Source organism: Mus caroli, unplaced genomic scaffold, assembly GCF_978045245.1.
Source record: "Mus caroli unplaced genomic scaffold, Mus_caroli_1 scaffold_5, whole genome shotgun sequence".
NCBI classification, from domain to species: Eukaryota; Metazoa; Chordata; class Mammalia; order Rodentia; family Muridae; genus Mus; species Mus caroli.
In genome coordinates this window covers 25,747,692-25,774,679 of record NW_028227260.1, presented here as the reverse complement: position 1 = coordinate 25,774,679, position 26,988 = coordinate 25,747,692, and the positions used below count along the sequence as shown (strand labels likewise).

Sequence of the window (26,988 nt, the reverse complement as noted above, 5' to 3'; positions counted from 1 at the left end):
TAATAGGTATAAATGGTTACATTGGAAAAGGAGGAACAAACTCCTTATTTCTAAATAGCCATACATTTTGTGCGAGGGCAAGTAAATGCTTGATTTTTCTTCATACTGAAGCTAAAAACACACGAAATTATTATACACGTTTTTCACACATTTCAGGTTGACACTTCACACTTCTTACAGAAAATATTTAGGTAAAAGTTGTTACTCAGGTTTTTAGCTTTTAAAATAATCCATAGAGCCAAAATGCCATTTGCACAAACACAGAAATTTCTCCCCCTTTTCAGAAATTAAACTCAGGAGGTAAAATTTTAACCTTAATTTTGACAAACATTCTCTCTATGTTGATGTAAGGGACTACGCGGAGAAAATTTGATAAGCATAGCCTCTGTTTTCTAGTTTTTCTTTCCTATCAACTGTTAGGCTGTAGCTCCAAATTGCAATCACTGACTAAAAAGCAACTTCTTATCCCCCTTTTATAAAATCTTGAAGAAATAGAATCCATAAGCAGTTAGAATATTCCTCTCTTCTTGAATATTACCCCTAGTGTGCACATGAAAGAATAAAAACATATCCATGTATTTTCTCTGGGGAAAGTTGTATTTAGTCTTATCTGAACTGAAATGATCTCGGACAAGGTCTGTTATAGTTGTACCATTGAAATACGAGAACATGGCCACATTGTGTTTAAAGGGGGAATTCAGATAGTTAAATCTGAAGTTATTACTTTATGAAATTATTTCCTTTAACATTAAGTAAACTAATGTGGTTGATGGCCTGGGTTTAGAACTCTCCTTGTGAACCTACACTAACATGGATTTTAGTGCCATTGGTTCTAGAGGTCATAAAAACCATTTTAAATTCTGACTGCTCCTTTCCAAGTATATCAGGTCTAGTTGTCACTCCTATTGAATACAGGCAACTGCCCTCATTGTTTAAGGACAGTGCTATGGTGAAGTTGTATTGTAAATAAAATGGTTAGATCATCTATAGAAATACCTACTTTGAACATAGTACTTTTAGATGACTTGAGAATTCAACTAGCTGCCTTATCTTTCTATTTGAGCCCTATCTCATTACATCTGCTACTATGAATGTCCAGTCCAAAAACTGTCTACTCCATTTTTTTCTGTAGAATCTTGAGGGCTTTTTAAAAATTCATTTGTCCTGTTAATCCTGCTAACAGCCTACTTGCAGAATGTGTACATGATAAGATGTGTCTTTTAGATTACTGAAGATCTAGAAAGACAGTTGTCAGTTTGTTTAGAACTTGGGCCATTGGGACTCTTGATGGAGTTTGCTATTTAAATATAAGGATTTCAGGGGTTAAATTTTGATGGCTCCCTAATCAGTGGAGGGTCTCTACTTAAGTCTGTTATCCTTTAAAATTTCCCTAGGAGGCATTGTACTTATTCTTGTAAAGCTGCCACTACTCCAAGCACATTGAAAGTTGATTTTAAGTTGCAAAAATCAATTCGGAGTGTGAAGATGATGTAGCACCTTAGCTTGATACCTGTATCATTCTAACATTTAATTCTTCTGTTTCTTCAACACCCCATTTTCTCAAAGATCCAAAGCCACCGACTAGCACCTTCTCTGAACATACTGACGAGCTGCTAAGCTCACGTGGCAGCATTAGGAATTGTAATGTCTTATGTATACAATAAGTCTATGTAGATTTTCTTTGCCAAAGTGTATATATTCCTTGGGTTAGTTTTTTCTGGTCTAAGTGTCTTCTGTCCTCAGAAGTAGAAAAGCTAAATTGGATAGCTTTTGCTTTAACAGCTCTACAGAGGATGCTCTTGTGGCTATTGATGTTAGCACATGCCAGGAAAAGTACTAAGTTAATACTGCTTCCTCACCATTCAAAATTCCCAAGTAGGATAACAGCAAGGTCAGAGGCCCTTGAACTAGAGTTACAGACAGATTGAGCTGCCATTTGGGTGCTGGGAATAGAATCGGGGTAGGCCCTTTGTTAGACTGAGTGCCTTTAAGCACCGAGCCATCACTCCAGCCCCTTAAAAAAACAAAACAAAACAAAACGGTACTGCAGACAGAACTCAGGGCTGACTGTTAAAGTTCTCTATCCCTGAAATGTTTTTAAACAGTAGCTGACTAACAGGGTAGAAAGATGCCTTTCTCCTACTTGGTATTAGCTTAAAGTTAATATGTTGCTATCACCTATATGGTACTTAGGGCAATCCCTGTTTAGTTTTATCCTTCATAGTAAATGAGACCTCAACATAGCTAGTGATGTCCTAAGCCCACATCACAAACATGATAACCCTGAGGTGATCTGTACTGCAATGTGTTCCCAATGTGGCACTGGTGTCTTTCAGTAGCAGAGATTGGCTGTTGTGGTATATCTGTCCTCACCTTTCAGAATATAATAGAAGACTGCTTTGGAGCATGACTTCATGGCTTGCTACCCTGTTTTCTGATCACTAGAACAGTTATGCCTAGATCATCAATAGTTGGTGTATTGGTGAGAAAAATGTTTTGACTATATGTTTTATGTTGGCTTTGTTGGTAGTATGAGTTCGGATTATAGTTTAGGTTTGTATATTTTCTATACAGTATTTCTCAAGGTTTATTTACTTGTTCATTTGTTTGCTTATTTATACACAGTGTAGCCCTGGCTGTCCTGGAAATCATTCTATAGACCAGGCTGGCCTCAAATGGAGAGTTTGTCCTCCTCAGTACTGGGATTAAAAGTGTGCCCCACCATCACTGGGCTGAAGGGTCATTTATTTTTTTTTAAGATTTATTTATTTATTATATATAAGTACACTGTAGCTGTCTTCAGACACTTCAGAAGAGGGTGTCAGATCTCAGTATGGATGGCTGTGAGCCACCATGTGGTTGCTGGAATTTGAACTCAGGACCTTTGGAAGAGCACTCAGTGCTCTTAACTGCTGAGCCATCTCTCCAGCCCCATTTATTATTAAGAATAAAATTTACAGTTGGGAAAGTTGAAATTGTGACTTTAGAACTCTTCCTTTTAGAAAGTAAGCTGTCTTTGTGTCAGAGCTATTTGTGATAGTTGCTCTTAGTAAAAGTAGGGCAGCAGTTGGATTTGAATAAATGAGCACTTCAGATAAGACAGATTATTTTGGAACAAACCCTTGCCAGCCAAATGGATGCTGATGGATCTTACTCTCCTAATTCCTTTTTCTGAGTTTCTGAGTTGTATCCAGCAGCACTTCCTGCCTCCCTTGCCCCTAATTTGGCTCATCTCCACATGAAACATTTTCCCCATCATTCACCAATGCTAGGGATAGAGGTGGAAAATCAGTTTGACATAAACTACACTGTCAAAAGCAAGCTTGCAGACACATTTACATTGTTTAACAGTTTCCCCCTTCACCTCTAGCAGACATCACAAAAATGTGAAGGAGTCCTTGGTGGTGGTGACATTTAAAAAGACCAAGTGGTACTTAACAGCCTTCTTTAACTTTTCTGCCATAGACATTGTTAATCTCTACAAGCCAAGCATCTGTTGGTAAACCCATGTTTGCTCAGCTGCTGTTTGGTGGTTCTCAGTTCTAAGATGATTACCATACGCATACTAGCTTCATTTTTAACTTATATTTTGATTAAGTACTCCTTGCCTATGGGAAAGAATTGGAATGTATAAATGCAGCTTTCTTGGAAGGCAGAACTTAGACCACAAGTACAGTTCTACAAATCCACTAGGATTATTATGTTATATATCCTAGAGCTCATACATGCACTTTCCACTGTCCCCCAGTAGATACTGCACTGCAACCTGAATTTAGTTATCTGAACCTACATTTGTATCTGTTGGGTTTTCTTTCCAGAAAGGAATTAAGTTGAGGTGAATTTTCCCCCCAAATTTTAACACCTCAATAAATTGTCATTTTTCTGATAAAAATATTTCAAATCCAGACTTTAATCTCAGAAATGCTTTTATATCAATGATGATTAAAACTATCCACAGTAGATAGGACCCTATAAATATACCAACTAATTATTTTTCTTGCCAATGTATGAGATGTAGTAACTATTAGTTAAAGTACAGTAAAAGTTTTTTTTTTTTTTTGAAAAAAGTACACATCCTAAATACTAGTTTTGATACTCTCAAATTTTAAGGTATGGTAAGTTAACTGAAATATACAAACACAGGAAATTAGCTAACTTATTATGTGGTACGCACTGTACAGTAAATATCTCATTGCTACACGTTAAGAAACTAACACACATTTAGGAAACAAAACCTCTACAGTCCCCACAATTAGTACTTGTATGTTAAAAAAACGGAACAGAAAGGCCAGTTCTACCTAGAAACCACAAGCTGACAATTCTTTGGAGTCTAGTCTCCCTTTAATGCTGTTCATCGGACCAGCATGGGCAGCGCGTAGCACTGAAGAGCAACGAAGACAGGCAGGTTGATTTGCCTTATCTGATAGCTGGTAGGGACTGCTGACCGTAGCCCTCAGCTCTGTGGGGAGATGGGTGTGAGATCCTGAGGCATGTCAGGAATCTATGCGGCAGCTATGGTAGCAAAGTGGCACCTGGAGCTTCAAGGAGGCAAGGGTGAACAAAGCAAAGCAAAGGGGTTAAAGCACCCGACCGCACCTCTGCTCATTAGGGGCAGGGCCCCTTCAGTTGCTTTTGAGATGGATTTAGTATTTATAGATATAAAATGGCAAATGATAATAACAGTGAAACAAAACATGAAGAATGTGGCTAGAAAAGACTGAAAGTAATAGGAGTTTCACTCCTTGGGGTGTGTGTGTGTGTGTGTTGGGGACAGGGAGGGAACTATATTTGGGGTCACTTCTGAGAACAGGGAAATTACAAATATTCTCTTGAATTCCAGAATAGATGACGGGAATTTGACTTAGAGCCGAGTTGTAACTTGTTCTTCCTGTCCATCACCCCATTTGTGCATGAGCAAGTCACAAGCCTCTCCCCAAGTTTCAAATACATCCTCTGACGAGTCCAAAAGTTTTGAATTTGAGGAGCAGATGCCGGATGCACAATGAAGAGAGCTGGAACAGGCTAGGGGGCACTCACTGCTCCGAGCAGCAGCCCCTGGGATTTCACCTAGCTCTACCTCGCCGAGGTTCATCTCACTTTGAGAACAGGCCTCTGCCTTCCCTTTCTCCATCTGAGAATAGCGGATGTCCTGCCACATATAATGCTGCTGTGCGATGCCATCAGAGATTGTGTACATTGGCTCCGAAGTAGGTTCAGATGTTTGACCATTGAACTTGGAGAAGAAGAGACCCAGTTTCTTGAAAGACGGACCCATGAAGGACCGTTTGCTTGACGACTCGGATTTTGGCTTTCCTTGGGTGCCACTAGCTCTTGGCACGGTTCTGATGAGAGGTGCACCGTGGCAGGCCTTTTTCTTGCAGCCTACATTGAAAGAGACACTCTTTGATTTGGCCCGAGCCCCACCACTGCCGTCATTGCTATCATCCCTTTGAGAGAAGTCAGCGCTGCTAGTGGAGAGGCTTCTTCTTGGATGTTTCCTATTTCCCAGGAGGTCGAGCACTTCATATCGAAAGCTGGAAATGTCCTGCTTTAATTCCTAGAGAGAGAGAGGGGGGGGGAGACATGTTTTATCAGAAAAAAAGTTGTCTTTAGTTTAAAGAAGACACTCAGAATTTTGCATCGGCTAAGTTGTACCTCGTAGTAAATCATGAGGCACACATGCTTTTCAAAATCTTCCATTAGTCAAGCACAGAAAGACTATTCTGTCACAACTGGAAAAATTACACAGTGCTAAGGTTGATTACAGAACCTATGGACAATAATATGAACTAATACCTAGTAACGTAGTAACTGGCCTGGAGAAAAATGGCATAGTGGTTAAGAGCACTGGCTGACTGCCCAGATGACCTGGGTTCAATTTCCCAGCACTCACATCACACCCATGTCACACCCACCTCACAACTGTAACTCTAGTTCTAGGGGACCCGACACCCTGTTTTGACCTCTACCTACACCAGACACACAGGTGGTATACATGCATATATGTAGGCAAACATACTTATAGGCAAAACACCCATACACACAAAATTTTAAAAATAAAGTGGTAACTGACAGTTAAACTATTAAGAGTACTTGCCCTTATGAAGTGTCTCTAAGTTAAAGGACAACCGAAGAGGCAAAGACATTTAGGGTCCAGGAAGGAAACTGAAGAAGTATCAGGTGATGAGGCTACTGCTTTGGGATGGGGCAGGGAGTGTGTGTGTGGGGGGAGCAGTCATACAAATGCATATGAATTGCCTTCTCTCCAGTTGTTTGGGTACCACTAACTTGTTCCTTTACAAGCCATCTTTCCAAAGCTTAAAGCCCAAGCATGTTATCCTCCTGCTTAAAATATCTTAGTAATGTCACTGTCTTAGGAAACACTATAAATGCCATATTATATACTACACATTATGTACAGGGATTTTCTGTACCTGGAACCTCTTTTTTCTCTCTTTTTATTTCTCCCAACTCCCTCCACCCCCAGGTGCTCCCTATTCTCCTGGACTGACACACAGTAATAACTTAGGCAAGTGATTGGGACATTGGTCTTCAACAGATAAATTCTGTCTGTGGATTAAGCAGAATTCCAGTGTGCCTCACAGGGGCATGTTACGTTGTGTCTGTGTTCATGACTCCTATGTCCTGGAATGGCTTTCTTATTTTAGGTTCCATATATCAGGAAGGATAGTTCTTTGTGTTGTAAAGGTATCTTGTTAATTGTGGGATGGTTAGTAGCAACCCTCTCTGTACCCACTAGATGCCAGTATGACAACTTAAAACATTTCCAAACACTCAAAGGTGCCCTAAGAACATAACTGCCCCTTTGTGATAATTATTCTTTTAGCTTGACACCAATGTCAGGAAAATTCTACTATTAAATGGAAGTTTCTTAAGAATTGAAATCTAATAATACATTTTCTGGTCCTGACTCTCCCATCTTTAAGAGAAGGCCTTTAGGTCTCCAGGAATTTCCTGTCTGCTGACCTACCTACTACCCCTTCCCATGCATTCTTGCTGTATCATTTCATCATGTCATTCTCACGCTGTGACTATCAAAAGAAAGGATGTATAGGAAGGCTTCATTTTGTTTGGAAAACTGATGGTGATGGACATTCGTAAAAGCCTGCCAACCCAAGACAAAGAACCACAGGCAACAATGGCTGCAAGAGTGGGGGCTGGGTTGGGGGAAAGAAGCATTTTACCTCTCCTGGGGATGAGTCTCCCCTGCCCACGTCCACACCTCCCCACCCCCGTTGTCCAGTGCAGAGGTCAGCTCTGAAACTATATAGGCACAAACAGCAAAATCAGACTCAAACCAGTTGTATTTACATATATTTGCACATACATGTGAATGCACATGCACACATGTGCATACATGTCTGAAACAATGAAAATTAAAGCAGCTATCAACTTGTGAGTGGGGGTGTATGGGAGAAATATGAGGGAAAAGAATGTAATTTCATTTCAATTACAAGTTTTTTTTTTTTAAAGAAAAGGAAAAAAAACTCATCTGTCCACCTAATAGATGGCAGAATAAGGCCTTCAGGGGATGGAGCAATGGCAGAGTGGTTAGGAGAGCTGTGCTCTTTGAGAGGAACTGGGTTTTGCTCTCACTACCCACACAGTGGCTTGCAACCATCTGTAACTCCACTACCAGGGAACCCTGACACCCACAGGCAATGCATATCCAGGCAAAATACCCATATACATAAAATAAAAATAAGCCCAGATCTTTCAAAACTTTAATTAAAAAGAATAATTTTAAGGCCTTTTATTTTTTGAGACAGGGGCTCTCTGTATACCTCTGGCCTGGAACTCATTCTGCAGATCAGGCTGCCTTTGAACTCAGAGATCTATCTGTCTCTGCCTCCTGAGTGCTGGGATTAAAGATGTACACCACCACTGCTCAACTAAAACGAATATTTTTTTTAAAAAAAATAAGAATTGTATAGGAAAATGGAATTCTATAATTAGAATTGCCAAACTCTATGAAGATTAAATTATACCAAGAAATGAAAAAAATAGGGCTTGAATGCAGCTCTGTGGACAGGGGAAAACTGTTGCAGAGTGTGAGGGGGGTGATAGACATAAATATTAAGAGATTTACCCACTTCATGATTAAATTACCTTAAAATTTTCTTCTGTTAGCCCCTCATTTGTTTTCGAGTTTCTTATCATTGCAGCCACATATCTCTTGACTAAATTTCTGATTACTTCCTAGAATTGAAAAATCACGAAAAGGTATTCAGTTTTCCTTTCAGGCTATCAGGCTAATAAGGAACTTGCTTAGAAAACTAGTCTAGGTCATCTTTGCAATAGGAAGTCATTGAGTTAGTAAGTCATCACATTTCTGAATTTTGGTGGCAGAGTATGCCACCGTTAAATTTACCCCAAAGGAAGAATTTTCACTCAAGCATATGTTAAGTATGTATTCTCTGTGTGTGTATGTATGATGAGAGTATAAGAGTCCCTGAATGCTCATTCAATATCCATTCCTCAGGGGATGGATTAAACGTTGGTACTTTTAGTGAAGTAAGGTATTTTTCTCTTCATGAACTTGAGAGTCACTAAGTGAGCAAGCAATTTTAGAATCAGGATATTTTTTTCATAGAATCAACACTTCACCTTTATAGGAAAGGTCTCTTTTAGCCTCAGGGGGACTAGAACACACATGGTTGCAAGGCTGGTGTTGATGCTAGCTACCACTTACTGCAGTGTGTCAGGCTGTGTGCCAGGCGCCACCTACACTGAATGTTCCCATCCGTGTAATTTAAGTGTTCCTATTATTCCTGGTTTGCATATGAAGGGGCTGAGGCTCCGTGGTGTTTGTTAACTGGCTCCTTCAAGGTCATACTGCTGGTAAATGTAAACATTAGATGTTAGTTCTTAACGCTGATCCCAAAACCTCTATTAATAGTGAGCGATGCTGCAGTTTGTACTTCTACTTGATGAACTCGGAGAAATCACTGAGATGCCCAGGGAATGGTTTCTGTTTATTTGTTTTTTCATTTTGTTGTGAGATTTGAAGCAGAAAATAAAGGTGCTGGATCTTGCCTAGACGCCATCATTTTTTTTTTAAAAATTATTGGAGTTGAGGATAGGTGTAGTGAGAAAAGGGCCACCTATGAAACACTGTACTTTGTGTTTCTTATTGTTACTAAAAGGTACGAAATTATGGAAGCAATTTGTGGAGTAAGGTTTCTTTAAATCTTGTAGGATATTTTTCTCCTTAGGTTTCTTGAGATGATGTCTCAAGCTGGTCTTTGACCTTTCCATAGTTGAGGATAGCCTTGAACTTCTGATCCTCTGCCCCCCACCTCATTCAGTTTCTGTAGTGTTTCGGATCAAACCCAGGGCAGTATGTACGGTAGGCCAGCGCTCTACCAGCCAAGATACATCCCCTCCTCTGCATTTCCTTTGATCCAGAAAATTAAATATAGTTTCTTATCTGTGATTTTTTTCAATAAATGCCCCCCATGTTGGTGTGCTTGGCTGTCTTCTGGCTGTTCCCGTAAGAAGCACATATCTGCTCCTTTGATTAAAGTCATGTTTATAATTTATAAAGCCCTTCACTGCCATAACTAATAACTGCCTCTTGTTTTGTATTCCCTATTTATTATATATTCCTATTGCTGTATGAACATTCTGTTCACAGCAAGTTTTATCTTTCTAATCACTTCATTTTGATAGTTTTAATGATGTAATATCTTCCATCCCTGATAATAAGCTTCTAAGAGGTACGGAGACTCTGTCTTTCTGTCCACAGTGATTTCTCTGATGGGTATTTTAGTGTCTAATGTACAATAGGTCCTCACTTACTCGTTGATTGAGCAACTACATATTTACTGTTGAATCTCAAGGAAGATAGCCTTCTAAGGTACGGGATGGCTCAGACCCAGACGAGGCCTCTGAAGAGGGTCATAGAGCAGATGATTTCATCCTGATGAATTAGGGGCCACTACTGAAGTTAAGTCCAGACATAGCTGGATTAGAGTTTCCTTCTACTCCACAGATCTGGCCAAGACCTATTGTGTTTAGCCCCAGTGGGTAAGCGGTACCTGATAATGTTGATTTTGTATCAGGCTGTCAGCATGACGTTCCTGGAATTCAGAATGGACAGAGAGGTTATTTTAGTTGGACAGCACCCTACCCACTCGCCCACCTCAATGATTTGGTAAATATTAGGACTGGGGAATGATGCATAGCTCCTGACTGACAAATAGCAGGAGCATATTTAAGGTAGGAACTCGGAACTCATGAAGAAAGGAGGAAAACAGTTTTGCCTAAAGAGAAACACACACACACACACACACATATTGGTCTTACTGTGAAGCTTCTCAAGTTGTGCCTCCTTCGTCTTCCATCAGGGTCTCTTTTGGGACAGAAGGTGTTGTTGAACCAGTTGCCAAGATAGAGAAATGATTTGGGGCTGGGAATAATGTTGAAAGGAGGCGGTAAGGTGCCACCTTCATCAAAGTAACTCATCCAGAGCTTTGTTCTCGCAAACTTCCACTCAATGTCAGCATGATCCTATGAAGGATACAAGTGCAAGGTTTGAGAGACTGAAAACTGGGAAATACACTTATGTCTCATTTTAGTCTCAGTAGTTGATTCTATGGAGGACAACCTGGGAGTAGTTATATAAACTCAAATTCCATATACCCTATAAATGCAAATTCATTGATCATGAATTAACTTTGAGAAATAAACCTTTATTAGGTTTGGTGCTACATGCCTCTAAACCCAGCTTATTCAGGAAGTTGAGGCAGAAGGGTCATGAGTTTGAAACTGGCCTGAGCTGTATAGTAAGATCCTACCTTAAAATATAAGAAAAAGTGATAGCAGAGTGGCTTGGTATTAGAGTGCTTGCTTAGTTAGTGTGTTAGTATAAATCCCTGGGTCCAGTTACCAGAACTGAAAGAAAAAAAATTTTTAAAAAAATGAAGAAGGGGAGATAGTAAAGGGAAGCATAGAGGAGGAAGAGGATTGCAGAAAAATTATACACAGGACTCTTCACTATAGTAGAGCATAGTACTACAAACAACTTGAAACAACCCAAACAGTCAATAGTAGATGACTATTTCAATAAATGCTATTACAACAAAATGGCATACAATCTAACTTTATAGATCACACCTTGTCGATAGAATAGTCATGAATTGTGTTATATGCATCTGTTTAAGATCTTGAGTGCAAAAACCACAATATATATTTCATGCAAAGATGTCATTTAATTAACTGAAAAATTACATATTTACATGTTCTAGGCACATTAAATCATTGTTATTTTTAAGAGGTAGAGATAGGGTTAAGTTTGTTTCATTTGTATTTTGGGGGTAGGCTCATGAGAGAACTGTGTATTTTTATTATTCCCCATCTAAAGCCATCAGCAACCAGGGAAAGAGCATGCTTTCATCTCCAACAGAGGGGTCTATCATTCCTTTAGGGTAACAATAATCTTTATGTTGTTCCCTTCCCCCGAACAAAATTGTCTAGCACTCCACTTTACAACCAGCCTCAAGTTGACTGTCACCTATTACTTGCTTGTCCTAGTGAGACTGTGTTGACATTCAAAGAATTTTTTTTCCTGGGTTTCTCTGTATAGCCCCGACTGTCCTGAAACTCGTTCTGTAGACCAACCAGGTTGGCCTTGAACTCAGAGCTCTACCTTCCTCTGCCTCCCAATGTTTTTTTGTTTTGTTTTGTTTTGTTTTGTTTTTTTGTTGTCTTGATATATTTTTTTCAAGCCAGGGTTTCTCAGTGTAACTCTGGCTGTTCAGGAACTATCTTTGTAAACCAGGCTGGTTTTAAACTCAGAGATTTGCCTGCTTCTACCTTCTGCATGCTAGGATTAAAGGTGTGTGCCACTAACTCCCCCAAAAAGTTTTTTAAAAAACATTTTTGATATATAATTTACAGAAACTAAAATTTACCCACTATGTGTTCAACACATATATACCTGTGAAGTACCATCACAAGGTACACAGACATATTGTTGTACATTTCTAGAACTTTCTTTTTTTTAAAAAAAGATTTATTTATTTAATGTATATGAATACACCATTGCTCTCTTCAGACACACCAGAAGAGGGCATCAGACCCCATTACAGATGGTTGTGAACCACACCATGTGGTTGCTGGGAATTGAACTCAGGACCTTGGGAGGAGCAGTCAGTGCTCTTAACTGCTGAGCTATCTCTCCAGCGCCTAGAACTTCCTTTTGAAGTCGGGCCTTGTTGTATAACTCAGACTGGCCTGCTATTCACTTTGGAGACCAGATTGTCCTCAAATCCGTGACAGTGCCCCCTGCCTCATCTTGAATCAAGGCTGGCTGTTTTTGGAACTTGAAATATTTGTATGGAGTGATGTAATCACTACGAAAATTAGTATGCACAGTGGTTCTGACCTCTAAAGTTCTCTCACGTTGCCTCTTCATCATCAAACTCTCTAGTGTCTAGCTCCTGCCAACTAGCTCCTCCCCATCTCCTCTACGTTCCTATAGTTTGCCTTTATTAATATACCATATAAATAGAAGCATACAGTCAGCAACTATTTGATATGGGCTTATTTCATTGAGCATGACACACTTGAGATTTGCCTATGGTTCTGTATTGATCAGCACATTCAGTCATCCTGTTGGTAAGTTTTCCTTTAGTTGGGTGTATGATGGGGAAAAAAAAAGTCTGAGTTGTTTTCAGCTTTGAACAATGAATAAAGCTGCTATAACTATGTATGAGTTTTTGTTTAAATGTAGGTTTCATTTCTCTAGCTTCACTAAGCGTGGTATTACTAAGTCATGAAGTTAATTTGTGTGTAACTGTATAATAAACTGCCTTTAGTTTTCTATATCCTCTTCAGCGCTTGGTGGCGTTTGTAGCAGGATCTTAACTATGGTTTGCAATGGCATTTCCCAACTGGATAACGATTTTGAATTATCTGCTGATATGCACATTGGTCATCTGTAAATCTTTTATGTTCAAATACTTTGCCCACCATCTTGGCTTATATACATGTTCATGGCCTACTAAACCTGTGGGAATGTTTGAAGTTTTCAGAGCCCTTACAGACTTTACATTCCTCAAATTTTCCTTCATATTTTCAGTTAGCCCCTTGCCATCCCAATGGGCTTCATTTTCTCACTCAGCGTCACTCTAAGAAACAAGCATCCTACGGACTGCTTTCCTCCACGAGTGAGCTCAGAACAAGGTCACATAAAGTAAATCTCTGTAAAGAGGGGTTAGTGGGCTAGCTCACTGGATAATGGTGCTTGTTGCCAAGCCTGACAACCTGAGTTCACATTCCTAGGAGTCAGATGGTGGAAGGAGAGAACTGACTACCACAAACTGTCCTCAGGCATACATGTTGTGGAATGTGTGCATGTGTGCAGTTCTTTACACCCCTCTTCACACACGTGTGCACACACACACATCACCCCCAAATAATAGATAAATGTTATTAAAAAAAAACATCCTCTGTAAATAGCCATTTTTCCAAGAAGCTGCTGGACAGATCAAGTGAAGTACCTGGAGAGGATGTGGGCTGGAATCTCAAACCTCTCCCACCCCTCCAGCGGCCTGCAGAATGTTGTTTTTCACATGTACCATGGGCTGCTTGTTCAGTGTGTGCTATTAACAACAAAAACATAGCGTGACTTTGAGTCTAAAACAAACAAAAATGCTATGGTCAACTGCAATGACTGTAAAGGCCATGCTTGTAAAGGAAGGGCATTCTGACCCAGAGTATAACTCTAAATTCATAATTGTCAATGAGAAACTCCTGAGCTAACAGTATAGGTGCTACAGCATTTTGAACAAGATATCATGATATTTGCAACTTTTAAATACTGGAAAAATAATTTAGAGCCTCTCCATTGATGTATGAAGCTTTACTTCAAGGACCATGATAGTTTGTGATTGATGATTCATTCCCATTAATTTTTATCTTAAAACTCTTTTAGATAAGAGTTCCTGTTGCAGGGCTTGGGGCAGAGCTCAGTAAGAGGTACATGCTTAGCTTCTACAGGTCCTGTGTTCCAGCACTCCCATCAAACCAAACCACACCACACCATACCAAATCACACCACACCAAAGCAAGCCAAACCAAACCACACCAAACCAAACCAAACCAAACCAAACCACAGCAAACCAAACCAAACCATAGCAAACCAAACCAAACCACACAATACCACACCAAACCAAACCAAACCAAACCAAACCAAACCAAACCAAACCAAACCAAAGCAAACAAAACCAAACCAAAACATGGTTTGTCTGGTATATGGAGTAATGGATTCTTTAAAATCAGCTTGCTTGTTTGTTTGTTTGTTTGTTTGAGATGGGGCTCACTAAGTAGCCCTGGCTGCCCTGGAACTCTATGTAAACCAGGCTAGCCTTGAACTTATAGAGGTCTTTCTGCCTCTGCCTCCTCGTGCTGGTATTAAAGGCAATTACCACCATGTCCAGCTTAAAATCAGCTTGTAAAATGTTTAATTAACAAATAGAGGTTCTGTATTTTTCTGGAGTACAACATGATCTTTTGATGTGCATGTGCATTGTGAAGTGATTGAACTGAATTCATTAACACATCCAGTACTTCACATCTTCAAAACTGTGGGGAGAAAATTTGAGATGCCCTAGCCTAATCTTTGGAGATTGTGAATATGTTATCGCACAGGAAAAGGGAAAATTAAAGTTGCCTTTGAAATTAAGGCTGCTATTTGATGACTCTTGACAAGAAGAGATTTCTTTCTCAGATTATCTAGGAGCACCAAGATTGCTTTTTAGTGAAAGGAGACAGGGTACCAAAGTGCTGTGGCAGGAGAGACTCAGCCAGCCGTTCTTGCCCTTGAAGGAGGAAGTGTGATGTTAACAAAAGAAGGAAGGTTCTAGAGATTGAAAAGGAGACATGAACAAGAATTTTCTGCTAGAGCCTTCAAGAACATTCAGGCTACACCTTGATTTCAGTGGTGGGAAGTGACGGCTGACCACTTCATCTTGCTCAGTTGCATAGTTGCTGGCAGGATTCAGTATCTCCTAGTCTATACTTGTTGTCTATTGACTGGACACTTCTCCAAGTTCCCTGTCACATGCTCCAGGGCAGCTCATAGCATTGTGACTGTCTTTTTCATCACCCAGCTTTTGAAAGGTATAGTTGACAAACAAACATTGCATGTTTTATGGGGCATAGCATATGTGATATATGTATGTGTGGACAGTTAAATGAGTGACTTAATATAATTAACACCTCTCTCACTTTGTACATCTAAGAGAGAACATTGAAGATGTACTCTCAGAGATCAAGTATCCAATATAGTATTATTACTTGTAGATATCATACTGTAATCCCCAAAGTGGTTCCTTAGATCCAGTCTGTGATCAGATAAAATTGCCTAAGGAAGAGGTAGTAGTCAAGGGTTTCATTTCTGACACTGCCAACTACAGGATCATTTCCACAAAGCAATAGGCGAAATGATTATAATCTCTCTCTCTCTCTCTCTCTCTCTCTCTCTCTCTCTCTCTCTCTCTCTCTCTCTCTCTGTTTCACATGGACATTTGTGCATACATGTGGAAAGTTGTACTGGCTAGTTTTGTGTCAACTTGACACAGCTGGAGTTATCACAGAGAAAAGAGTCTCCCTTGAGGAAATGCCTCCATGAGATCCAACTGTAAGGCATTTTCTCAATTAGTGATCAAGGTGGGAGGGCCCCTTGTGGGTGGTGCCATCTCTGTGCTGGTAATCTTGGTTCTATAAGAGGGCAAGCTGAGCAAGCCAGGGGAAGCAAGCCAGTAAAGAACATCTCTCCAATCTCTCCATGGCTTCTGCATCAGCTCCTGCTTCCTGACCTGCTTGAGTTCCAGCCCTGACTTCCTTTGGTGATGAACAGCAGCATGGAAGTGTAAGCCAAATAAATCCTTTCCTCCCTAACTTGCTTCTTGGTCATGATGTTTGTGCAGGAATAAAAACCCTGACTAAGACAAAAGTAGAGGTCAGTATTTGGTGTCTACCATAATAACCTCATTTATTGAGACGAACTCACTCACTGGGCCCTGGAGCTTGCAGATTGGCTATGCTGGCTGGCCAGCACTAGCCCCAGAGATTCTCTTTCTTATCTTCCTGTCCCTGGGAAGCACACACCCCATCATGCCTTTTACATGGGTGTTGGAGATTAAGCCCACTGAGTCATTCTCCCCAGCACTAACAACCCTTTCTCTATGTATTTATTTAACGTCTTTTTCTCTCATATTCTCATCCAGACCACAGTTCCCTCTCCCTTCACTCTGCCCAATCAGAAGATGGAAAGATCTCTCATGCTCATGGATCAATAGGATTAACAAGGTGAAAATGGTCATCTTACTAAAACCAACCTACAGACTCAACACAGTCCCCATTAAAATTTCAACACCACATTTTTCTTACAGACCTTGAAAGAACAATACTTAACATTATATGGAAAACCCAAACCAACCAAACAACCAACCAACCAAACAAAGAAACCCCAGGAAAGCAAGCAATCCTGAACAATAAAAGAACTTCCAGAGAAATCACCATCTCAAATTTCAAGCTGTACTACAGAACAATAGAAATAAAACCCACATGGCTTCTCATTCTTTACCTTTGTTGATATTTGAAGCCTACCCAGTCATGTTGTTAGATGACAGACTTTTAAAAATGGTACTTTATGAAAAATTTATTACATGACAATTTGACACAAAACTCTGAATGAATTGACAGTAGCATTATAAAACTATCTTACAGATATAAAAACTATTTCTTAGCATTTACTTTATTAAAATGAAAACATAATTGATACTGACTACTCTTCCTGAATATTATTCAGTATTCATCTATGAATATAATAGCTAGTTGGAATAAAAGTACTATATATATGTTTAAGAAATGTATTTATAGTAAAATATAATTTTTATGTCTAATGATTGTCAAAATTTATATAATATTTGTGTTTTCCAAACCATTTTATTTATTTTATTTTTTTTTCTTAGATATGTTCTTCATTTACATTTCAAATGCTATCCCCTTTCCTAGTTTCCTCTCTGAAAGTCCCCTATCCCGTCCCCCTTCCCTGCTCCCCAACCCACCCACTCCTGCTTTCTGGCCCTGGCATTTCCCTGTATTGGGGCATATAATCTTCGCAAGAACAAGGGCCTCTCCTCCCATTGATGGCCAACAAGGCCATCCTCTGCTACATATGCAACTAGAGACACAGCTCTGGGGGGGGGGGGTACTGGTTAGTTCATATTGTTGTCTGAACTGTTTTAAACTAGTTGAATGATAGCTAAGTTAAGAAGAATAATTTAAACATTACCTTACCATTAAAGGAGTAAAAAAATGGAAACTTCTTCCCTTCAGAAGGAATTTAATAATTTAATTTTAAACATGTAGTTGGCTATGCATAACAAATAACTAAGGCATTCTGATGTCACTAAAAATACTTAAATGAGGAATTGAGTATTATTGTAAATGCCAGTCTACCATAGTCTGTCATTTATTTATTTGTTTGTTTATTTATTTTGGTTTTTTGAGACAGGGTTTCTCTGTTCAGTCCTGGCTGGCCTGGAACTCACTCTGTAGACCAGGCTGGCTTCGAACTCAGAAATCTGCCTGCCTCTGCCTCCCAAGTGCTGGGATTAAAGGTGTGAGCCACCACACCCGGCTTAGTCTGTCATTTATACCTCATACTAAGTACTGTTTAAGCTTATAATATAAAGCTTAGATATTAACCCCCAAATATAAAGGTTTTGTTTCTTTAGATTCATCAGTTAGGTGAATGTCTGAGAGCCTTTCATCTGAAAAAAAATTTTGCTGAAAAATGGATGATCTTGGGGTGCAATTTTTAAAATTCTATTATTTGTTTACTTATTTATTCTCTCAGACAATACAACCCAACCGCAGCCTCCCCTCCTGCGGCTCCTGGCAGTCCCTTCCCTACCTCCCCACTCTCCTAGGTGCACTGCTTCTCCATTTCCCTTCACAAAAGAGAAGGCCTCCTAAAGATATGAAAGAAACAAGATGCAGTAAGACCAAGCACAAACCTTCATATTAAAAATGAGCTGACCAACTCTCAAGAGAGATTTAAAAAAAAAAAAAACATGCTCTCATCATCTGTTTCATATGTGGATCATTAACTTACAATGTTTTCTGGACATAAATAAGGGGCCATTAGAGCGAGATATAGACAGTAGAATGAGACAGGGATCTGTGAAAGCAGAGCAAAAGAATCCAGAAGTCACACGAGACACGAAGTAGAAAGGAAGCGCTGGCAGGCAGAGGGCTCAATGCCAGGAAGGGGATGAGAAGATAATAAAGCTGACTCTAAGCGTGTGAAGAATGAAAAACAAAACAGTACACACACAAGTGCCCTTGAATGCCGGGGTGGAGGGTGTGTGGGGAGAGAGAGAGAGAGAGAGAGAGAGAGAGAGAGAGAGAGAGAGAGAGAGAGAGAGAGAGAGAGAGAGAGAGAGAGAGAGAGGCAGAGAGGATACAGGCAGAGAGACACAGAGAGCTTTAATAGACAGTGTGTTCACTTGTTTGAGCCAAGGAAGAATGATGCTATGGCTCCTGTGGAGATTCAGCTAGTTTCTCATATACTTTGCCTAGACACTGTGGTATCTGGACATCATCTGTTTTCTGTTTCTTTGTGTTTGAATTCAGCTTTTTCTTTGTATGTGTCTTATTTTTATGTATTTACCTTTTAAAAATTTTATTTACTTTTTAGAAGTTTTTTTAAAACAAAATGTTTCTTTGTACCCCAGGCTGGCCTCAAACTCTGGATTCAGAACTTTCAGCCTCCTGGGTCTTTGTATGTGTTTGAAAATATAAGCAGCTGTGTCCTTTAAAAAGCAATTTGCTTAATGAAATAAAAAAAGGTTGTGAATTTGAAAAAAGAGCAAGGAGGATTATATCAGAAGGTTTGGAGGGGGAAAGGGAATGGAGAAATGATGTAATTATATGATAATCTCAAAATTAAATAGAAACTGTAAAAAGTAATTTGCTACAGGTCTGGGGAGAAATGGATTTGCTTTTGGCAAAGTATGAAAACATGCAATGGGCCAAGTTATAAGCCACAGTCAACATCTCTTGAGATTAGGAGGATTTCTGATGTTCCAACTTTTAGCTCCTTCATTTATAAGCATTTTGAAAAGAGTTCACAGGGGCCCCTCCTGTCACTATCATTCCGTTCCCTTGGGGCTCGGACAAATTCACATGGAGACTTGCCAAAGAAGTTGGGAAGTAGCAAAGAAGTCGTTGCAAATGCTCTTTGCACTTAGTTTCCCTCCCTCCTCCGTTTATTATAAGCCAATTCATATATGTCCACCTAGTCAGTTTTCAGTTCCTGTAATAAGCAAATAGCATGTGCCAGGAAAACTGGTAGGGGCTGTAGGGAAGCCCCTGAAACCTAAACACCAGCAAATAATAGACCGTATGGTTTGAGCCACTGGTTGATTAAAAGCTATTTGTATACTGATGACTGTGAACAATGTGAGCAATAGAATCTGGCATATAGTTGCTGGTTTCATTCCCAACTTGCTGTATATTGAATTGCAGGATTATACATGTGGCTTTTGTCAACACATTTATTTAAACCTCCCCTAATATATGATGCCTAAGAGGTTTTGTTTGCTTTGATCAGCACAGGACTAGTCTTTCACCTTATATGGTACACTAATCATACATTGCTTGCGTCTTGTCTTGTTTACTTCAAGTGTCTGCTGGTGACGCCAATGCCTTCTTTCTGCCTTACCTTCTCAGACTCCACTCTAACTTTGGAACATACGGATGATGACTTTTGAAAATCAGCCACACAACCACAAATAGTGGTCCTTTCTCTTCCAACTTTCCAAAAGTTTTAGGACTTTAATGCTACCATCATGTCACTAGAAGCAACACAACTTCAGTGGTGTGTTCTTTTATTATTATTATTTTTTTTAAATTTTTTTATTAGGTATTTTCCTCATTTACATTTCCAATGCTATCCCAAAAGTCCCCCATACCCCCCCCCCCACTTCCCTACCCACCCATTCCCATTCTTTTGGCCCTGGCATTCCCCTATATTGGGGCATATAAAGTTTGCAAGTCCAATGGGCCTCTCTTTCCAGTGATGGCCGACTAGGCCATCTTTTGATACATATGCAGCTAGAGACAAGAGCTCCGGGGTACTGGTTAGTTCATCATGTTGTTCCAACTATAGGGTTGCAGATCCCTTTAGCTCCTTGGGTACTTTCTCTAGCTCCTCCATTGGGAGCCCTGTGATCCATTCAATAGCTGACTGCGAGCATCCACTTCTGTGTTTGCTAGGCCCCGACATTGTCTTGCAAGAGACAGTGTGTTCTAATCCACGTGTGGGCCCTGCTTTGTCTTTGAGATCACGGTCTCCTGCAGAGCAGGCCAGAGTTTCTATTTGCTTCAGTGCCTTTTGCTGCGTGGATCCATACTCTAACCATAGAACACCGACTCTGAGGTTGCTGACTTCTTCAGAGTATAAGCACATGGATCTTGGTGGAATGAATGTATCTCTTCAATTTCACATTTCTCAACAAATGCAAGCTCAAGGTTGTTATTCTTGAAAACTATGGAGCCAATTTCTTAAGTGTTCTTGACAGTCTTATGCATTTCCTCGAAACTCCTGCCAGCAGCCATCTTGCTTAGCAAATTGGACAACTTTCTAAGACAACACAGAGGGGGCAAAACAACACAAACCCAGGGAGAGCAGAGCGAATAATAGCCCTTAAAGAGAAAGGCCATCCCCAGGAATCTTTGGTCCTAGGGACAACTCATCAGAAGGGTATTTTGGCATCCTTTACAGTAATTATCTCTTCCTTCCTTCCTTCCTTCCTTCCTTCCTTCCTTCCTTCCTTCCTTCCTTCCTTTATTTTTTTTTAATTTTAGTATAGAATAGAGTTTATTCAGGGCATGGAGGGGGTGGTTAAGAGGGTAGTAGAGGCAGAGAAAGGCAGAGAGAGGGAGAGAGTAGAGAAGTAGAGGCCAGCCATGACCACATGGAGAGAGGGGAAAAGGGAATGGGGAGAGAGGAGGAGTAAGGGAGCAAAAGGTGAGAGAGAGGCAAGAGTAAGAGGTGCTTCTTTTATTTGAGCATAAGACTAGCTCTGCTTCCCCAGGATGGAAAAGCAACAAAAAATTGCTGTGACACACATACCCTAAACAAAAGTGAGAATAGTCATTTTCTCTACCATCTCAAGGGATGCCAATCTCACTTAGGATGCCTTTTTCTCCAAGTAGAATTGGGGGTTTGTGTCTTAAGTATTGCTGCTCATCAGAATTATGTGGGGGCAAATGTTAAAAATGTGGATTTGTGGAGCTTACCAAAATGTATACATTGCTTCATATAGAGTAAAAATGTAATTTAAAAGCTATATTTAAAACATATAATTTAACTCTCTTCTATCTATACACATACCCCCCTTTCTGAGATGGAGTTGCTGTAACTCAGGGTGGCTGGGAACATAATTTGTAGCCCTGGCTGGTTTTCCATTCTGAGCAACTTTCCTGTTTCAGACTCTCATGTGCTGAGTTTACCAGTCTGGTAGCCCATGCTAGTTTTCCATTTTTGTTTCAATTCATTAAAACAAAGCAAAACAAAATAGGCATGTTCAAAACTCTGGTGCTGAGTGTCTTGCAAGGCCAGACTCCACCCTTTAACTTAGCACATGCGTGCTGTAGTCTAGGGAGGGTTGGTTTTCTGTTCCTCGACACTCGGCAAAACTGTTCTGTTTGAGGCTCCTAAGTTGTTAGCATGAACTGCTCATTCTGACGCTTGTCGGGATTACTTTGAATGCTTTATTGACTTCAACAGAACCTGTACCCAGATGCAAATCATCAGGGGCAGGGAGCTTTCCAGCTTGAACTCAGTGTCCACTCATTGCCCACAGCATCTTTTGCAGTCGAACACTGATGCCCTATGATAGCCTATCATATCCTTTGAAACTTCATAAGTGGTTGTGACAATGGGGGTACAATGCTCTAATAAGCTGCCACTGTGTCTCTGCCTGGATCCCGTGAAACAACTGGTGAACATGTTCCCCAGTTATGGTTACTGGGTTGTTTTGAGAGAGACCATCTTGATATATAACTCAGGATGACCTTGAACCCACCCTCCTCTTCTTCAATTTACTCCCCTAGTGCTGGGTTACAGTTGTGGGCCATTATGCCCAGAAATGAGATTTTAAAAAATGAATCTATTCTTTGATATATTCACACATATATGTAGTAAGTTCTGGTGACATTCATGTCTCCATTCCCTCTTGTCCTCCCTACCTGGTGAGGTCTGCATATTAGTAGCCATTTTGTTCCATGCCTGCCAGCTATTTCATACTGTTGCTGTAATATGCCTGCCAGTCATTGACACAGAAAAATGACTTGACTCAGAGCAAGGTCATGCAGATCCCATAATCTGTTATGTTCTGTATGTTATCTATGAGGTTGGTTAATCTTAAGAAATTCCACAAAGCTTCATGTAGGGCCTATCAAATTAAAGGACAATGTGAACTGTTGTCTAAAATGACTTGAGTCAGAGCCAACTCCTGGGCAGCACTTCCTGTGCCTGCTAATGAGCTCATTGTGTGTGTGTCTGTGTGTGCTTCCTTTCTAAGCTGACAGAGAAAGACATTCAGGGTCGTAGCCTCAGATAATTCTGAGCTACGTCCCTGATCAATTATTATTAGGGTGTGTGTTCAATAAACCATCCCTGTCTTACTGTTTGTATGGTTTGTGGGCGACTCATGGACCCCAACACACCTTCTACTAAGTTCTCATCCCAGTTTCAAGGTTATTTTTTCCTTTGTGAGCAATCAGATTTAATTAGCACCACTTATGTGTAAATGGGTGTAAAGCTATCCAATAGACCATGGGTAACTTGCCAGTGGCTATATCACTGAAGACAATAAGGTCTACTTAACTGACTCTCACGTACAATCGAGTTAAGGAATGAATGAATGAACAAACTTGCCACGTGAAACTTGAGACATGAACTCAGGCATGTCTCAACATTTATGAGAAGGTTGTTTACCTGGAACAAGCAGATAACATTGTCAAAGACATATGTAAGCATGCTTAACAAAGTGTGCAGGGCTGTATTAGGTATATATATATATTTGATGTATTATTGATGCCACATATTAAAACCTGGGACTATCTTAATTATTATCATGAAGTCTACAAGTGAGACAGATTTTCTTTCAATTAAACAATTCATTTATCTCCACGCATGAAATACTTGTAAGGAATATAAATCCAGTAATCTCTTTTTTTAAAACAGGGTTGACAAAGTATAAATCAGACTGCCCAAGCTTCTTTCTATCAATTCATAAAACGTATTTACTAAGGAGCAACAATGCACTCACATATAAAATAAATAAAAGTTTAAAAAATGTTGATTCTTTAATGAGAAGAGAAGTCTACAATGCTTTCTTTTCTTCTACTCTGCAAGATTTCTGATGTGCCACAATTATTAGGAGAGATATGTCCCATTTTACTAGGAAGCAGTGGGATAAGAAGAAAACAAGTGATAGCCCTAGTAATGAAGCTTTCTTAGCTCTTCAAAGGTTGAAAAGATGCATATTTTGAAATCAATCCTGTAACTGAAAAACCTAGCCTTGCAGAGACTGGGTTGGTGGATATCCAGAGAAGAAAAGGCAGGGTCTGTGGGAAGGGGCCCTGGGAGGGGGCCAGGGATCAGGATGTAAAGCAAATAAAATATATTTTTAAAAAGAGCCTACAACATTATAGAACATGAGCTCTAGTTAAAATGGAGACCCTTGCCAGGTGTAGTGGAGCACACCTTTAATCCCAGCCCTTGGGAGGCAGAGGCAGGCAGATTTCTGAGTTCAAAGCCAGCCTGGTCTAAAAAGTGAGTTCCAGGACAGCCAGGGCTATACAGAGAAACCCTGTCTCGAAAAACCAAAAAGAAAAAAAAAAAAAAAAGGAAAAAAAAAAAAAGGAGACCCTCTGCTCTAAAACATCTCTGCATCAATTAGTTTACCTGTGTGACATGTATAAATGAGGTTTTACGAGCAAAAGTCCTGGCATCATCTCTTGAATCCTCCAGGCAATCCTCTTTATAGCCAGGCCAAGGAGACTGGATGGGGTTAGTGGAGAGATTTATAAACCCATCGATTCAAATTTTGTATAATAATTCTTGGCTCTGGGTTGGGGAGATGGTTCAGCAGTTAAGAGCTCTGACTGTACTTTCAGAGGTCCTGAGTTCAATTCCCAGCAACCACATGGTGGCTCACACCATATGTAATGGGAACTGATGCTCTCTTCTGGTGTGTCTGAAGACAGCAACAATGCACTCACATATAAAATAAATAAAAGTTTAAAAAATGTTGATTCTTGAATGAGAAGAGAAGTCTACAATGCTTTCTTTTCTTCTACTCTGCAAGATTTCTGATGTGCCACAATTATTAGGAGAGACTTGGAGATACATATGTTTCTCATCAAGACTTTGTTATACAGGGAAAAAGTGGGACAGAGAGCAAAGGAAAACAGAATTGTGTGAAGAAAACAAAGGCATAAATGAAACAGAGAAGGTTGGGTATGTAGGAGAAGTAGGGAGGGAGGATAGGACGGAGGGAAGGAAAGAGAGAGGGAGAGATGTTATATTCTTTTACCCTAATATGCTCTCTAGTCCTCCTTTAAAACAACAGATTTATCTTGTGCCATGTTTAACTGATGTCCCCGAGAGGCCTGCTCTTTTCTGTGGGGGTAGGAGGTTGTAAGCTGGGGAGAGGGAGTGGATCTGGGGTAGAGGGGGGAGTTGACAGAATTGGATGGAGTGGAGGGAGGGGAGGCTTTGGTCAGGATGTATTGTATGAGACAAGAGTAAATAAAAAGAAATGTAAAAACAGCAGGTTTACCTTAACAACTGAGATAATACAAGTCGGCTATTATATCTCAAGTAATAGGCAGACAATGTCTCTGATAATACTCTAGGTATTTTGGTTAGTGAGAAGTAGTCAACACTCCAAGCCCATTTTATCTCTGGTGATCATAGGAAGAGAAAGGATTTGTCAGTGTTAATTTGGAACACACATTTAATGTTTTCTAAGTGTTTTAAAGCATATGTGTGTGTGTGTGTGTGTGTGTGTGTGTGTGTGTCTGCCCAAAAAAGCCAGAAGAGGGCATTGTATCCTCTGGAACTGGAGTCAAAGGCATTTGTGAACTGTCTGACATCTTTGCTAGGAACCTATTTCCACTCTTCAGCTAAGGCAACAAGACCCTTAAGTACCGAGTCATGTTTCCAATACCATATTTAGCTCTTCAATTCAAAGCAGAAGCTGGATTCGTGGTGACACACCTGTAGCCTGAGACACGGAGGCACAAGCAAATCCTGTCTGTAAGAGCAACACAGTGAGCTCTTGTCTCCAAACATTGAAACAAAAAGCAAGCAGCCCACTCGGAAATCTCCATCCAATCAGAAATCAAAGAATATGTATCATTTGTTGCTCCAGTCAAAGGATTTGTAGTATCCACAACAAGGGCTCTGAGAATAGGGGAGAAGAAGAGGCAGGCACCTTGGTAATGACCTCTGGGCCATGGACACTTGTCTACAAATGTAGTTTGTAATTTATGAAGAAATCATCCTCAGACCAATCTTGAGGGAGATTCTGTTTTCAACCAGGAGCAATTGTTATCTCCACGAACTCTCTCCTGGAACTCTTTTGAAGTGCCCACTGGTAGCTGTTACTATACGGAGGCTGCTGGCATCTTTGGCTTGGGAACTGCTACCCAGATCTGAGTCTTTGAAAAACCACAATGATGGTGATATTTCCTGTGCCTCCAATCACTTTTTCTTGCTTGTGTCCCTCCCCACGCTTCCTCGGGCACATACAGAGAGAGGCATTAAGGTTAACTGGTAACTGACACAGTCCTGTTTCTGTTAGATTGAGTCAAGATAGAATCTCCATGACAACTATTTATGTTTCTGAACACCCAGGACAGGCATCGTGTCCGATACAGAGAACTAGTGCAGGTATCTACCCTGTTAGGTTGCCTTTTAATAGCAGGAAAGAAAAGAATGTATTCTTCCCATTTCTCCTTGCCCCTCTGTCAGTCACTGAAACACTTGACATTCATCAGAAAGCAGCACAGGCTACGACTGCACTTGGAAAACAGAGTTTGGAGCTCAGCAGAACCCTTCTACCACATGCTGTGAATCTCAAGGTGAATCGCTTTGTGCCCAGCAGATACACTCCAAAGGCTTGCGAACACACAAAATCAGAAGGCGGGGAGCGACAGAATGAAGAAAATGCTGTTCCTAAGGTTGACCACCAGGGGGCGAGCCAAACCAGACCCAGACAGGGAGGAGCAGTCTGAGCAGTGAGCAGTTGCTGCTAGCTGTACATCTTTTGCCAAGAGTGCTTCGGTCTCCATTCTGGAGTAGGGTGCTGGCCAGTTCGTTTACTAGTATGGGTATAATTACAAGAGACACTTTAGGCATACAAGATCGGTTTGGGAAATAAACAGGCAGAGGGCCTAGGTGTTCCAAGGCAGGCATTTGAGAGAATGGGTTCTTGTCTGTCATGTTCAGTACAGTGGCAGACTTGTTTATTCTGTGGTTGTAGGCTGGTTTTCTGGCAGCATAATTTTTTTTTGAAACAGGGTCTCATATGTAGCCTTGGCTGGCAGGGAACTTGCTATGTTGATTAGGTTGACCTTGAACTCACCAAGATCTGCCTACCTCTAGATCTGGAGGGCTAGAATTAAAGGCATGAGCCATGTGCTGGGGAGGCTCAGTCATTAGCACTTCTTGTTCTTGCAGAGGGCCCAGATTCTATTCCTGGGAGGTAACAACTATCAATAACTCTAATAACTTCTTTCCTGGCCTCTGAAGGCACTGGGTGTGCAAATACTACATAGACATGCATGCTGGTAAGACCCATACACATTAAAAAACCAAACCCGAATCTTAAAATATTGTGTTATATCATTTAAGTTGATATCCCAGGGAGG

At 40.3% G+C, this 26,988-nt stretch overlaps 1 protein-coding gene across 1 annotated transcript in view; it reads right to left on the bottom strand.

Moving 5' to 3' along the window:
• The window catches only part of Trpc5 (transient receptor potential cation channel subfamily C member 5), a 357,009-nt gene continuing 330,021 nt past the window's right edge, over positions 1-26,988 (bottom strand). Inside the window, exons 8-11 of the mRNA XM_021152996.3 lie at positions 10,330-10,533; positions 10,062-10,103; positions 8,131-8,220; positions 1-5,557 (exon numbers count right to left, since the gene is read on the bottom strand). Of these exons, the coding sequence (XP_021008655.1) occupies positions 4,862-5,557; positions 8,131-8,220; positions 10,062-10,103; positions 10,330-10,533 (1,032 nt within the window). The 3' untranslated portion in view covers positions 1-4,861. The remainder of the gene's footprint in view (positions 5,558-8,130; positions 8,221-10,061; positions 10,104-10,329; positions 10,534-26,988) is intronic.